General features: G+C 38.0%; 1 protein-coding gene across 4 annotated transcripts in view; it reads right to left on the reverse strand.

Moving 5' to 3' along the window:
* The window catches only part of lpp (LIM domain containing preferred translocation partner in lipoma), a 208316-nt gene that overhangs the window by 27573 nt on the left and 166954 nt on the right, over positions 1 to 13789 (reverse strand). For all 4 annotated transcript variants that reach the window (XM_030132580.1, XM_030132583.1, XM_030132581.1 and 1 more), the window contains one exon: positions 7405 to 7574. In XM_030132580.1, the coding sequence (XP_029988440.1) occupies positions 7405 to 7574 (170 nt within the window). The remainder of the gene's footprint in view (positions 1 to 7404; positions 7575 to 13789) is intronic.

Genomic DNA, 13789 nt, shown 5'->3' on the forward strand with positions numbered 1-13789 from the left:
CACTTGAATCGGCTGCACTTTGGGTGATCTATATTCATGGGGAACCAGAGTATAAACAGAAATGCGGGGAAGTGATTCCGTCTCAGACAAGAAACAGCATTGTTTGCAGTCCTTACTATTCACGAACATCAGTTGTGCTGAATGAATGGATGCATTTACCACCATGTAACCTGTAGTAGAGAACGACGTGTACAGAGCTTTTCTCAGATAAATCAACTGGGCAAAAATCTGGCTGTGGCTGCTGAAGTTTGGAATAAACTAATACCTGGGTGGGTATGCACAACATAAATGGTTTTAAGAACAGTGGGCATGGTTTTCTGGCAAGCAATTAACCCCAGTGTCACTGAATTCCAGTGCTAAACTTCTTCAATGACCATCTGAGTGATCGGTGATGTGAAAGGATCCTGTTGCTCTCAGCTGTGTGAACTAATATGCTCCATTACTCCAAGTGTCGAGCTTCATAAGCAAGACCACTAGCTATATATCAGATGTTTATGGAATTCAGCCCAACAACACTCATCTTTTACATCTAATACACATTTTGGAAATACTTTAGTTTACTGTACAGAGCCATGCTAGTTGTGTCATCTTTGCGCCCTTATGCTTTGGAAAGCTTAGCTAATCCTGCTAGCTATCTTTAACATTTAACATAATTTAACACAGAGAATCAAAGAAAGACATGGATTTTCCCACTTAATCCTCAGTAAGGAATAGAAAAAGTATATTAGCTACACAGGTTTTGATATAATGTTGCTGATTTTCTTTTGCGTTATGTCTGATTAATCAAAACATGTGGTAAACATTTCCATCTCAGCTTCTGGGAGACTATACTCTGCTCCCATGGTGAGAGTTGGACTAATTTCCAATTCAATACTATTATAACATGTTTGATATTAAGATACAGAGACAGCACCACTGGATCACTCTCTTATCCAGCTTTGTGAATTTCCAAATGCCATGTGATTAATTTGTTCCACTTTGCAGAAAACATATCGTCAGCAATACTTAGAATCAACTGGAAAACATTTCACATTAGAGCATTCTTGGAAAACACTTAGTGGCACTAAAACTCAAAACTCTGTCTCTCAGTAACAATGATGGACAGCTCGCAGGGTGGTGTTTGCACACACACACACACACACACACACACACACACACACACACACACACATGCTTTCACTGCTATTATGTGTGCAAACATGCAAGAGGGGAAGCTGTGGGACACACTGATGCACAGATAAGACAAAAGGAAAAAAAACAAAACAAAACAATGGCAACCCGGTGTTGTCACATTAACATGATTGTGAACCTTTCCATGCAAAGTAACGCCTTAATTGAGCGGCTGTCGACTTTATCAGCTCGATTCTGTATTCAAATAGGCAGCGATAAGTCGTCTGTGGAGGCAAACCGGGGAAGTGCCAAGAACAAAGGCTGTGGTGTGACTGAGGTTGGTCGAGCTGAGAGATAGCAAGTCGTAAAATCAGGAAGTAGACAGATGATGATAGCGCGAGTGGGTGAGTTCCTGTACATTACTAAAAGGAATTGATAATATCTAGACAAACAGTTTGAACGACGCAAATCACCCAGCAGAAAAGATAGCTCTCAATATGGACGCCCCTATTGTTCAACAGAATATGTAAAGTCCCAACCTAGATACGTTAAGGGGCTGCGCTGATCGCCTACTTTGATAGACAACAGAAAACTTTATTGGATGGCAATGCAACAGTGCTGTGCAAATGTATTCTTGCAATTCCTGGCAAAGGGATAAATAGATTTTGCATAATATTTTACTGACTCAACACGCAGTCAAGTTTCCTAAGGCACCACTTGTAAAATATAATACAGTGCCAGAGAATGTCAGAAAAATCTATTTCATACTTAAAAGTATTGATATATAAAGGGAAAAGGCAACCTAGTTAATACGCTGTAAGAAAAACTGTTTATTTGATCAATAAATAGGTAAAAAAATATATTGATAATAAGCGGTAACCATTTTCACTACTGCTAACTGAGTATTAAAGTGTGTGTTGTGAATTGAGTAGAGATGGCAAAAGGACACACAGTCTTTAAATGAGATACTTATGAAAAAAAAAAAAAAGACTGGTACTGATTCACTGATTCAAGTACAGGCTCTAAAATGTACTTAAAGTATAAAAGTAAAAAGTAGGCCTGTGAAGGACATTTCTACTGCCTGTTTCTGAATTGAACCTTAGAGCCTATTAATATAATGCACATGCTACTCTAACTTCATATAAGATTAAAAAACACAGCACATTAACTTCATTACAATGTGTAAATCCAGGCTTTCAACTTTCAGCAACAGAATGTGAAACATTATGACACCTTTTCTTCCAGTCTCCCGTCCTTGTCTGTTTCGTCTTTTATGTCATTATTGTCCTGTATCAGATCACAAGATTATAACACAGTGGCAGAACCTGACAACCTCACAAATTCAGCTTGTATTTGATTCGTGATAGAACATGCTGGTGAGATACAGGGCCAATGGTCCTATTTTTTTGGGTCTTGTTGTGTTTTTCACTGGAATTTCTACATCTTGTCATTCCCTAATATCAGTAATGATGAGGGAAAGTGCACAGAGTTGAAAAGCAAAAATAACTGAACTGAATGTAAGGAGTAAATGTCAGACAAATAAGTACTGAAGTAACGTATACATACCTGGAAACTCTTGAGCGAGTCATGTGCACTAAAGTGATAAACAGATGCTCAACAAAATGTGATGGATATAATGTTGCAGTTACTGTGATATCGAAGTAATACCAAGGAGAACAGTGAGAGAATCTACGTGAATAAAATCAAGTCACTGTGTATCATTACTTTGCTCTTAGAGATTCCTAGACTGACTGACTTGGAGGCTAACTTGAAGTTTTTCCCTCTCTCTCTCTTTGGGATATGACATTTCTCTACAGAGACTCAACTCTCACGTTCATTCTCTAATCGCACAGAGACGTATGACCCTGAGGATGGGAATAAAAGAAGAAGAAATTACTTTCATTAAGAAATTCAGATTTCCCCCATCCTTTTGATCTTGTGCCAGAAGAACATTTATGCTGATGAAATGCATAAATAAAGTTCTTAAATTATCCCGTTGCTCTTTAGCGCATGTATCAGAGTTGGAGAACTTCCAGACAAGACAACTACAATCACAGTGAGTGCCTCTGAAAAGGAGTGATTTAAGAGATGGTCCGCTGCTACTTTAAACGCCATGTAGCTCTGCTTCAAGGCTTTACTGGGAAAGTGTATATCAGGATATTTCCTGCAAATGATGAAGGAAAAATATTTGGTAATACGTACGGTATGCAAGCCATGGAGATCGCACATCACAGCTCTGTTTGCCTGCTGTAATTAATATCTTTACAGCAAATATTTTAGGATGTTTTTTAACAGTGACTGCACATCAGCATACACATCAACCGTGCATCATTTATTTTTAAGCTGCCCTCGAATCTGCCTCAGGGGTCTGGAGAAAAACTTTCATGTTATACCAAACAAAAACTGAAGGTATGGTTTTAATGATTAAGGAACATTTTAGAACTGTTTGCTGGCTTCATGCATTGGAACATAGATACATTTTACACAAAAACAATTCTATAAATTCATCCAACACGCTTACTTACATGTGGAAAATGGATTACCCAAATGACTCATTGCATTAGAATGTAACTTCCTATTTAAGCTTCCAGGAATGACCTACAGAGTTTGCAACTTAGTATTTTGCTGACAAAAAGAAATGTCGTCGTCGTAACTAGTGGTCAACCTGAAGACGAACGTGAACCATATTCTAATGAAACAAAACACTTCTGCAAAAATATTCTCTTGTGGTCTTGAGAGATGAGGTGTCTTTCCTGACAATATTGTGCAAGGAAATACTCTTCACCACTCGTGTTGTGCAAGAGAGACAAGAAAACACATCACAGTTTTGTAAGAAAAAGGAACACCTAAAATCAAAAATAACTCGACACCCACTGGGTTATCCCACTGTCAATAGCTTCTTCTCTCCGGTCAATTTCGGATCAGAAGAGTGATGTAAAAAGTGGAAACGGATGTCTTCTGTGTTATCTGATGCTACATGTTACATTCTAACATGATTTTGACACTCACTTGATAAGATTGAAACCATATCTGACTGCTTATCAGTGTTAACTTCAGATCGTTATGCATCAGCTCACTGAATGATCTGTGAGTCAACTTAATATTCATTATCTAATTCACCAAGGAGGAGATATCAGAAAATCCCCCACTACAAAAAGAAAATGAATGGATCTCCAACATGATTAGTAGGGGCAGAACAAATGAGAAGGCTATGAGGTTTGTCCACTATGGGAATGAAGGACAGAAGTGCGTGGACAGGTTGTCTACATATTATGAACTTATGCATCTCACATCGATTAAACAACTTAGAAACTGTTATTAGTATTTGGTCTTTATGACACTGTTAACAAAACACAACAAGTTAGACAGAATATCGGAGGACCTTAAACCTGTTTTCACTTAATAGTTTGGCTACTTGGATGAGAATCCATCAACCATTAATATACTAGAACTAGTGTGTTGACCCATGGGGATCCAACCATAAATCTGAAACTATTTGTTGTTGATGAAGCTAAATCTTCCTCTACTTCATTATCTAAGCAGCTAATCCACAGAATTACCTGAAGTTACTGGTCTGTTATTTGCTGCTGGGCCAGTTTTGTTCGGTGATTTTAAAGAAAGCCTTTTTGCTAAAAAAATAAAAAATAAAAAATCTGTTGCAGCTCAACATGTTCTTCATGAGAGTAATGAGATTAAATCAGACCATCAATGTTGCAGCTGCAGCAATGAGCTAAAAGATGAAAATTCAAAATATTCTTTAGAGAATGATCTTTATGTGTGGATTTGTTGAAACAAGAGGCACTGCATGTAATTTAAACTACTGTTTACATAAAACCATTGATAAGTAAAGTAATAATATTTGTAACTGCATCATAGATGCATTAATAGTTAAATGCATTAATAGTAAGTATTTGTGATTGTCCGCCGACAACGTTGAAACCATGAGGTATAGTTTTGATTTTAAGTATATAAAACAGAACATGTTAATGAGCTTATCCATATTAACATATTTATGTTCAGAGACCACTTCCTGTCTAGTGTGTGACTGGATTGAATTCAAATTAGGGGAAAAACGTGCAAGACAGTCACAGTGTCTCAATTTGGATATGTCTGCAGTATATTTTCATATAGTACCGGGTACACGACATACATAGTGCACCTACTTGTGAAATGCATGCACTTCAGTAGGTGCATTATGTACTGTATCTACTTACAGTATATAGTGCATGTATTACACAGAGTTGCCTCAAACTGAAAATGGACGCTGTAATTGGCTGCCCTCTTTAATCACTTGATTTCAATTACATTTTTTATTAAAATGCACGTAAATAAACGCCTTTCCTTACTTGTGTGTGGCCTGTTTCATTTAACATGGAAATTACCATCAGTGCTGCCGACATCCAGTGTCATTCCTCATGTAGCTCGACAGGAACAAAGCCAATGCAAATGTTGGAACCACTATTTTCACTTATTTGCTGGTTCCTCTCCTTCCAAGATATAATTATGATGGCAACCACTAAAGACCAATTTATGCTCACTTTACGTACATAAAGAGGTACGTCTGTTTCAAACGCTGTCAAGCATTACTGCCTGTAACATGTGTCCATTACGTTGGAATGAGCGTTTGTCAATCAATCCATCAGAGGGCGCCGCTCTTAATTAACACACTGGCCAAATGCCATGAAGAAGAAAGAAGAGATGAGAGAAGAAGAAGAAAGTCAACATTAACAAACATGGTGTCCACTGAGGAGATATTACTAATTTTGATATTGAAAAGCATTAGTGGTCATAAACATGTTAATTTTTCACTAACTCAAACCCTTTCAAAAGTACTTTCATTTCTGGAAATTATTCTCTTCAAATCTCAACACTGTCCCGGTGGTACTGGTCTGTATTCTCCGTTTGGGTGTGCATACGCATGCCCCCAGAGGACAAACAGAAATACGGAAACAATGAATGCAGAGGATTGACAGTACATACGTATATTGACGTAGAGCATCAATGGGCCTTAAGGGTGAGAAGTGTCTATTAGAGGCTGCATTAACCAAATACTTTGACACTGACATTGACAACTGTTTTTTTTTTTAACTATGACAAACAAACCTGAAGGCACAAATTCACACCAACACTGTTAGTCATAGCCTACAGCTCCATTCAGGAGCAGTCAGTGGGTTGAACAGGTATAGACTATGATCACTGCAGGTCATGGAGCAACACCTCTGCTCTACATGGCAGCTGCCTCACTTGGTTAGTACCTATAGTCGCTAACTGTCACTTCACTGGGTAAGACACTGGGTAGACTATTCCTCTTAAAGTGCCATGTTTCCCACATATGAAGTCATCCAATAGTGGTTGCTGCTGTGCAGAGCACATGAGATTTTTTACCAATTTCTAATCACTTCTCTAGAGAAATGTTGGAAACCAAAGACACGCTGTTAATTATTTTTTCCAGTTTGGTAAAAGAGTGCAGTTTTCAGAACAATATGAACGGAACCATGGGAAGGGAAGTAACTTACAAATGCATGATCAATAAATTTATTCTGAATATTCACTAGACAAAATGGCCAAAGTCTAACAAAACCTCAGGGTGTGTAGTGTTCCTCAAAAATGGTTTTCAGTGCATCATCCCTGTATTAAAAATACTAGTCACTCAAAAAACAAAAACTATCATGAAGGTAGCAGTAGACCAGTAACTCTTGTGTTCTGTTTTGACAATGAAATCTGGTGGCACTGAAGGGCACTTCAGGGCTTCAGTTCCCAAATTGAAAGAGCTGTTTGACAGCTAAGTAACAGCAAAAGTACTTAAAATATACCACACACTTAAATTAACATTGATTTTTTTAAGTGGGCTTTTTGCTGTAGCCATGGCTCTGCTTCAGTGCCTGTACCCCTGTTTCCTGATTCTGCAAATGCAACCTATTGGAGGTAAAGCACTGACGATGGATAAATACCTCAAATAACCCACGAAAATTCTAAACTGACCTTTAAGTATGGAGGAATACAAACTGAGACACAAAATGGTTTTACTGGGTCTCCAAAACAAATCAAAACAACAAAACAGAGCCAAAGAAAAGAGGAAACTAAGACTTGTGGTGAAATGACAGCTTGCTGGGCGCTCATAAATGAAATGTGGCAGATTTATGTGGAAGTATGAACATTCCAGGCACAGAGCTACCAATGTGCCCCCTTCTGACACCATAATGTGCACTTCTGAAGCATGGACACATAAATAACTCGAGTAAAGCTACATGTGGCAGTGAGTCAGGTTGATTTGAAGGCACAGAAGATACTCACAATATAGCAGGGCTCGCAGTAGGCCTTCTTCTCCACAGCGTAGAAAGGCTTTCCACGCAGCTTGGTGCTGCAGGTCATGCAGACGAAGCAGTCAACATGGAAGACCTGGTCCATGGCGGTGCAGCCGGTGCCTTCACCCACTACGTTCTCTCCACAGCTGGCACAGCGCCCTGGGGAGAGGAAGAGGAGGGAAGGATGAGCCCAGATGGACTGTATCCACAGATAGTTTGTCAGATAGCATTTATCAGTAAACCAACAGCCAAATACTGAATAAATCCACTCAATGAAAACACAGTGAAGATCAAAACAAATGATCAAATCACATACAGTATATTGTTATGTGTTCAGTTGAAGTGTGACTGTATTTCAAAGCACTGGCAGACACACTGTTGATAGGAAACTGCTTGAAAAGTATCCTACAGAGCTGCAAATCTAGAACAACACATTTAGGACACAACATCAACACGCATCATGACAGACTGCTTTTCAGCAAACATGTATATATGACACACCTCCTAAAATGATGTGGAAATATTCATCATAAGGAAAACATATCTGTTATCATGGAACGTGTTAAAAAGTAGTGTTGTAGTACTCAAGATCAGTCTTGGTCTCGAGACCGCTTTTTTAACGTCTTGGTCTCGTCTCGGTCTCAGGTGCATTTTTACTCGGTCTTGTCTTGGTCTTGGACTGTGCAGACTCAGGACTTTAAGACGAGAACGGTCGAGATCAAAGCTGGTAAGTTATTTGCTCATGCCACTGATTAGAGTGGAAGGAGATCTATTTCAAAGCAACCAGTTATTGGCTGCTTGATTTGTTTTCCACGGTTTCCCCAGCAACAGGGGCATACAGACACACTGGTGTGGTGTGTCCATGTCCTGGTACACACGGCACAGAACGCACCCGCCCCATAACCCTGGCCGGACCTGTCCATAAACGTGCTATAGCGGGGTGGCAGACATATGGCCCGCGGGCCAAACCAACCCACCAAAGGTTCTAATTTGGCTTACTGTATGAATTTGGAAAGTGCAAAAATTATACTAAAGTTATTAAGAGTCAAAGGTGTCCACATTAAGCCAAATTGTTATCTCAAGCAAAATATCAGCATAATAACCTTTAAATAACGACTCCAAATTTAACTCAAAATTTCATAATAATGAATGGAATGAATGTCTGCAAACTCATCAGTAATAAAGTTTGGTTTCCAAAACCACAAAGAATACATCTGTAAAATGACATGCAAAACAAAATGGAACCAAAAACTGGCATATAAGGCATATATATTCATGGGTTTGTTTTAGATGGTGAAGACGTTTGAGTGTTTTATCATTGCATTTCATTCAGGCTTGTTATATTCCCACCATTTTAATGCTGTAATTCTGTGAATGAAACAGCTGCTGTTTGGTTGATGGATGCTGGATTTTTGACACAGAAAAATAACCTAAGAATTAAGATTTCCTGCAATTATGGTACTTTGAAGAAAGTGCAGAGACTGTTGAGACTTCTCTTATGAACCTAAACCTAAACTCTCATCATCTTCATCTTCATCATCTAGGTGAATGAGCCAAACTTCTAGTGCAATGCTCACTTTTTCAAGGAAGTGTGAAATTTTGTACATTTTTTTTATACTTTGAGGCCTATTACATTTTCAGAAATAGAGCCATTGCAAAAATGCTGTGTTGTGGCCACTATAACTGAATTAGCCTGGGTATTTAGCATTACACCCTCTGATTCAAACATGATGTCTAATCTAGAGCTGGGAATAATGGCCAAAACATTAAATCTCCTATTCTATGTTATGGATGATTTACAATTGTAATGAATTGCTTTCTGGGTACATGAACTCAAGACAAAGCTTGATACTAAAAGTTTAGTATCAAGCTGAATGTGCTTTGATAATAAAAAAAGGTGTCTCTAAATGTAAGACTGGAGAAAGAAGACAAAAATCCTTAAACATAACCAAATGCCTGGTTTAGCTTGTTTACCTCTTAAATAGAACAAAAGTCGAGACCCCAAATGACCATGATGTGTTTGGAACCCAGAGAAAATGCCAAAGGAAGGAAAACAATCTTGAGATATTATTCAAATTACTGGCTAACTCTAGCTCACGATTAGCTCGAATACCTTATGACAAAAAATATTTTTCTATTGAAGATCATGCCTTGACTGACATGACAGTTTTTTAGTCTCAGTGTTTCTCAGATTAATTTCCCAGATACATGGCTTTCTTTACTTTCTTGAAATCCCATTTTTGGAGTGCAAACTCAAACTTGTAAATTGTTCACGTAAGTAGTTTATGAGTTTAGTGACATTGAAATCACAGAGAACCTCAGCTAGACTGTATTGTGTCATCTCTCTTCAGTATTAAATATGACCTTAGCAACATAGCCAAAAAGAACTAGAACACAAAGATTTACTTCAAAAATATCTCTCTTATATTCCAAGGTAAATTGCTTCTTTTGTTCAGCAAATGAAAGCAAAGGTATTTAATTTGCTGAAACTTACTGCGAAAAAACAGACCAAATCGTCCACACTGTTGTCCACTAATGACAAAGTATTTCACTACCCCTTTAAATGCTTCATGTCCTGATGTCAGAAGTTCCTAATCTTCATTTCTATTTCAAACACTGGATAAGGAAGGATTAAATACTATAATTATGCTGCATTAAAGACACTATACACATCACCAAAGTGTGACATGGACGACATCCTTTCAAAAAGTCAGGCTTTATATGATAAAAAGAAAACTTCAGAAGTACAACTAAGTCTGTAAAAAAAAAAGGGCACGAGTGAACTGATATTATTGCGCCAGAAAGAGCCTGATTGCATATTGCGGGACATGGCATTTGGATATCTTTAATTGAGTTGGAGATATCTTTAATTGAGTTTAAGATGTCCTCGACTCAATGCAAGTTATCTTCAACCCAATTAATAACACTGTCAATTTAATTACTGGTATCTTACAATAATAGGGTTTAAAAAGATATCTGAGAATGTTTTATTTTTTACACATCTGAAGACAGATGCAATCTTTCAGAAGACGCATGATACAGTATATTTAATTAATTCAAGTTCAGTTCTATGGATCATTTTTGTTCTTTTTCATTTTTTGCTTCATCTACAGGCTGATTTGCTGATGATTGACACCGTATGTTCTGAACAGAGGAGTTCAAGCGTGTTACAGACAGAGGCGAGACACTAACTGGGGGAGATAGAGTATCTGATGCTTGCATTTTCACAGTTCCAGTCACTGTTTTCATATCAAAAATTCAAACAGAGTGTAAAGCCGAATCTGTCTCAGGTATCAGCACAACTTTTGGAAGTCATATGTTGTTGTTGAGATCAAATATCTGCATGACTGGAAGGCTTGCTAATGGTTTTCTAATCTAAGATAACTCATTATCTTATCTGCAGCTTCAATGGAAACTGGGAAAAGTTCCTCATAGAATGACTAGATTCACAACTTTTCCAACAACATGACTAAATCCTTATTGCAATGCTAGTGTCTGTTTCTCTGTTATGAAGGTATTCATTATCTAATAACAGAGGGCGCATTAACAACAAAGGACTGATAGATTTAAGAACTTTAAGAATTCTTACAACAGCAACATTTTGTACGCAACCGCTGCCATCCTGGCAACTTACACCACAGACAAGTTTTCATAAAGCTCACTATCGGTTTCATCTGTTCCCACAGCTCTATCCACACCTCAATTATGGCTGCGTTACCTACTGTACAGGGAGGCAGATTAAACAAACTAGTGAAGGCACGTCTCGGGGGGACATGTGGGTGTCAGTGGAATCACAAGCAGGGTAATCACTTCAGAGAGCCAGAGGGAAAGAGAAAGGGAGAGAGACTGAGTGAGAGACGAAGACGGAGCATGCAGAGCCTGTTAGTGGCTTCAGATCACAGGCCATCTTCAGTGAGTGGATGAGAATGCCAAACATGTCCCACAGGGCTCCCGCTTTAAATAGCGAGAAGGAAACCTCTCGGAAATCCTTTTCCTTTTGGCAGTCTGTGATCGCGAGGGCCCTCAGGAGCTATTTGTGAGCGACTGTGTGTACAGTGTACACAATTTTACCCCAATACACACACATGTACTGTACATACACACACAGGCTCATAGACAGATGGATGAAAAAAATGTGTTTGAACCAGACATGCCACACATGTAGACGAGTGTACACAAACACAGACACACATATCATACATGCATACCCACAGACATGTCACGCCAGGCTGTATGCATACATCAGCAGCCCACACATGAATACACATGATCATGTAACAAACCACAGCATACATGCATTTTTACAGCCAGCCATGGAAACACTCTGTTCTATATGTTTCTTAGTGTTCCCCCAAAATCTAAGCTTCCATTTTATAATATAAAACAGCTGTTTGCATCAATAAAACTAAATAGTCTGGATCATTAAATCAATTCAGATTAAACAATTACTGTTCTTACAAAGACACACACTGTCATCTTTACTGTTTGAACTTTAAGAACCAGTTTTCTCCCATCATGCCACACAGCATTTGGAGGAGATGATGAGCGGAGTGGAGACAGGGATGATGAAGTAAATTACATACATGACAGTAACTGAAATGTAAAGTGCAGAATGTTTTGATCTTATAATAGAGCTGCAAATGATTGTTGTCATTACCAATTAGCCACTGTAGTTTGTTTTAATTGTTCATGATAGTGTGTATCATCTCAAAATTCCTTTTGTACGCATACACATGTGCACTGTATGTATAAAATGTATATTACATATGTATATGTACACAGTTTTAGCTTCATTTTACATGTATTATATAGATATACATGTATCTACATATACAGATGCACACATTGTTCTAATTATCACCCACTGTTTATACAATTATTGCATATTTATTTTCTGATCATTAAGTGACTAATTACACATACAACAGAGTAATGTTTTCTTTCAGACGCTGGCATTTTTTGTTTGCCTTGGCTCAATAAATCACAATTATTGTGGATTCATTTTCTATCTAATTATTGAAATTAATTATCCTAACACTAACACACTATCAATTCTGGCTTGTTTCTGCTCTGAAAAGGTAAAGCCAGAATAATCGCACAAAGTGTTTAAATGTTTAGCTTTTCAGAGAGCCTCTTACTTCTTTTTCTTCCAGTTTTACTGTATGATAATAGAGAGAAGTGAGGATTGTTTTACAATGTTACACATCAATAATTTCACACGTCTGCGTCGGTAGTGTGCTTTTTCAATTTTGAGACACTACTTCAATTGACTTCTTGAATAATACAGGACAGCAATTGAACATGGTATTTACCCCTGTGGAGATGATCCCAAATACTTTCGAACTATTTCAGCTGGGCATAAAGGAATCATGAAAGGCCTCACCGCTCCCCAGCGTCCCTTTGCGCAGGGAATGGAACCAGAGTCTTAATATCAAAACTTCAAATAGTTCCTGTATAACCAATGCAATGGTGACGGGGCGGGAGGGGGAGTTCATTTACACTTTACTCACTTTCTTTCCTTTCATTCTTCAGCCCTCAGAAGTGTCTCTTCTCTGTTACATCGAAAGTCAAAAGAAGGACTGAAGAGAAAATCTTTTCTTCTTTTCTTTTTTTTAAAGAAGCACATTCCCTGTGAGCTATAGAGGCTTAGAATGGTTAGACAATTTAATTGGATAAAAGGAAAAGATTAAAGAGGCCCTGACTCTGTTCCATAAATAATTGATTTCTAATGTATTTGTAGTGGCAGTGAGACGCTGTTGTTTGGGAATGGGGGATGTTGAGTGGCAGAACGCTTCAGATTTCCCTCAGTCTTTGCCTTCTTTGTTTTTTCACGCCGTGATATTGAAGCAGCATGAAAGGCAGAGAGGGAGCACACTTGCAGCTCAATTTGATCTTACATCGTCAGAAATCAAAGATGGTGCATGTAAAGAAGGATCGCAAGGAACTTTTTGGTGGGAGACCAAACTTTTCACACTATGTTACTAAAGAATACAATTCTGCTGGTGCAACCCTTGCAAACCCCAAAGGCAAAGCCAGCAACTGTAGCTCGTATCCAAAACTAATAAAAGACCCACAAAATCCATTTTGGGACTTCAACAAAAGTTTTGTGCTTGGATTAAAATATCTTTTAGATATTGTGGTAAAAAACAAAACATATTCAACTACTGAATGTGATGTGGTTCATTATTAACAACACAACACTGGTAAGATGACAGCTAATACAAATGTTGCTCTGATACCTGGTCTTGCTCTACTAGAGTCTCTGGATGATTCAACAAGTTACACTTGGGGTTTTTACAGATATTTATCAATGCAATTCAAGGTCTATTGCATGTCCATACAAGCAAAAAAAGGAAACATTTTAGGCTGACTTT

This window comes from Sphaeramia orbicularis, chromosome 4 (assembly GCF_902148855.1).
Source record: "Sphaeramia orbicularis chromosome 4, fSphaOr1.1, whole genome shotgun sequence".
In the NCBI taxonomy this organism is placed as follows: Eukaryota; Metazoa; Chordata; class Actinopteri; order Kurtiformes; family Apogonidae; genus Sphaeramia; species Sphaeramia orbicularis.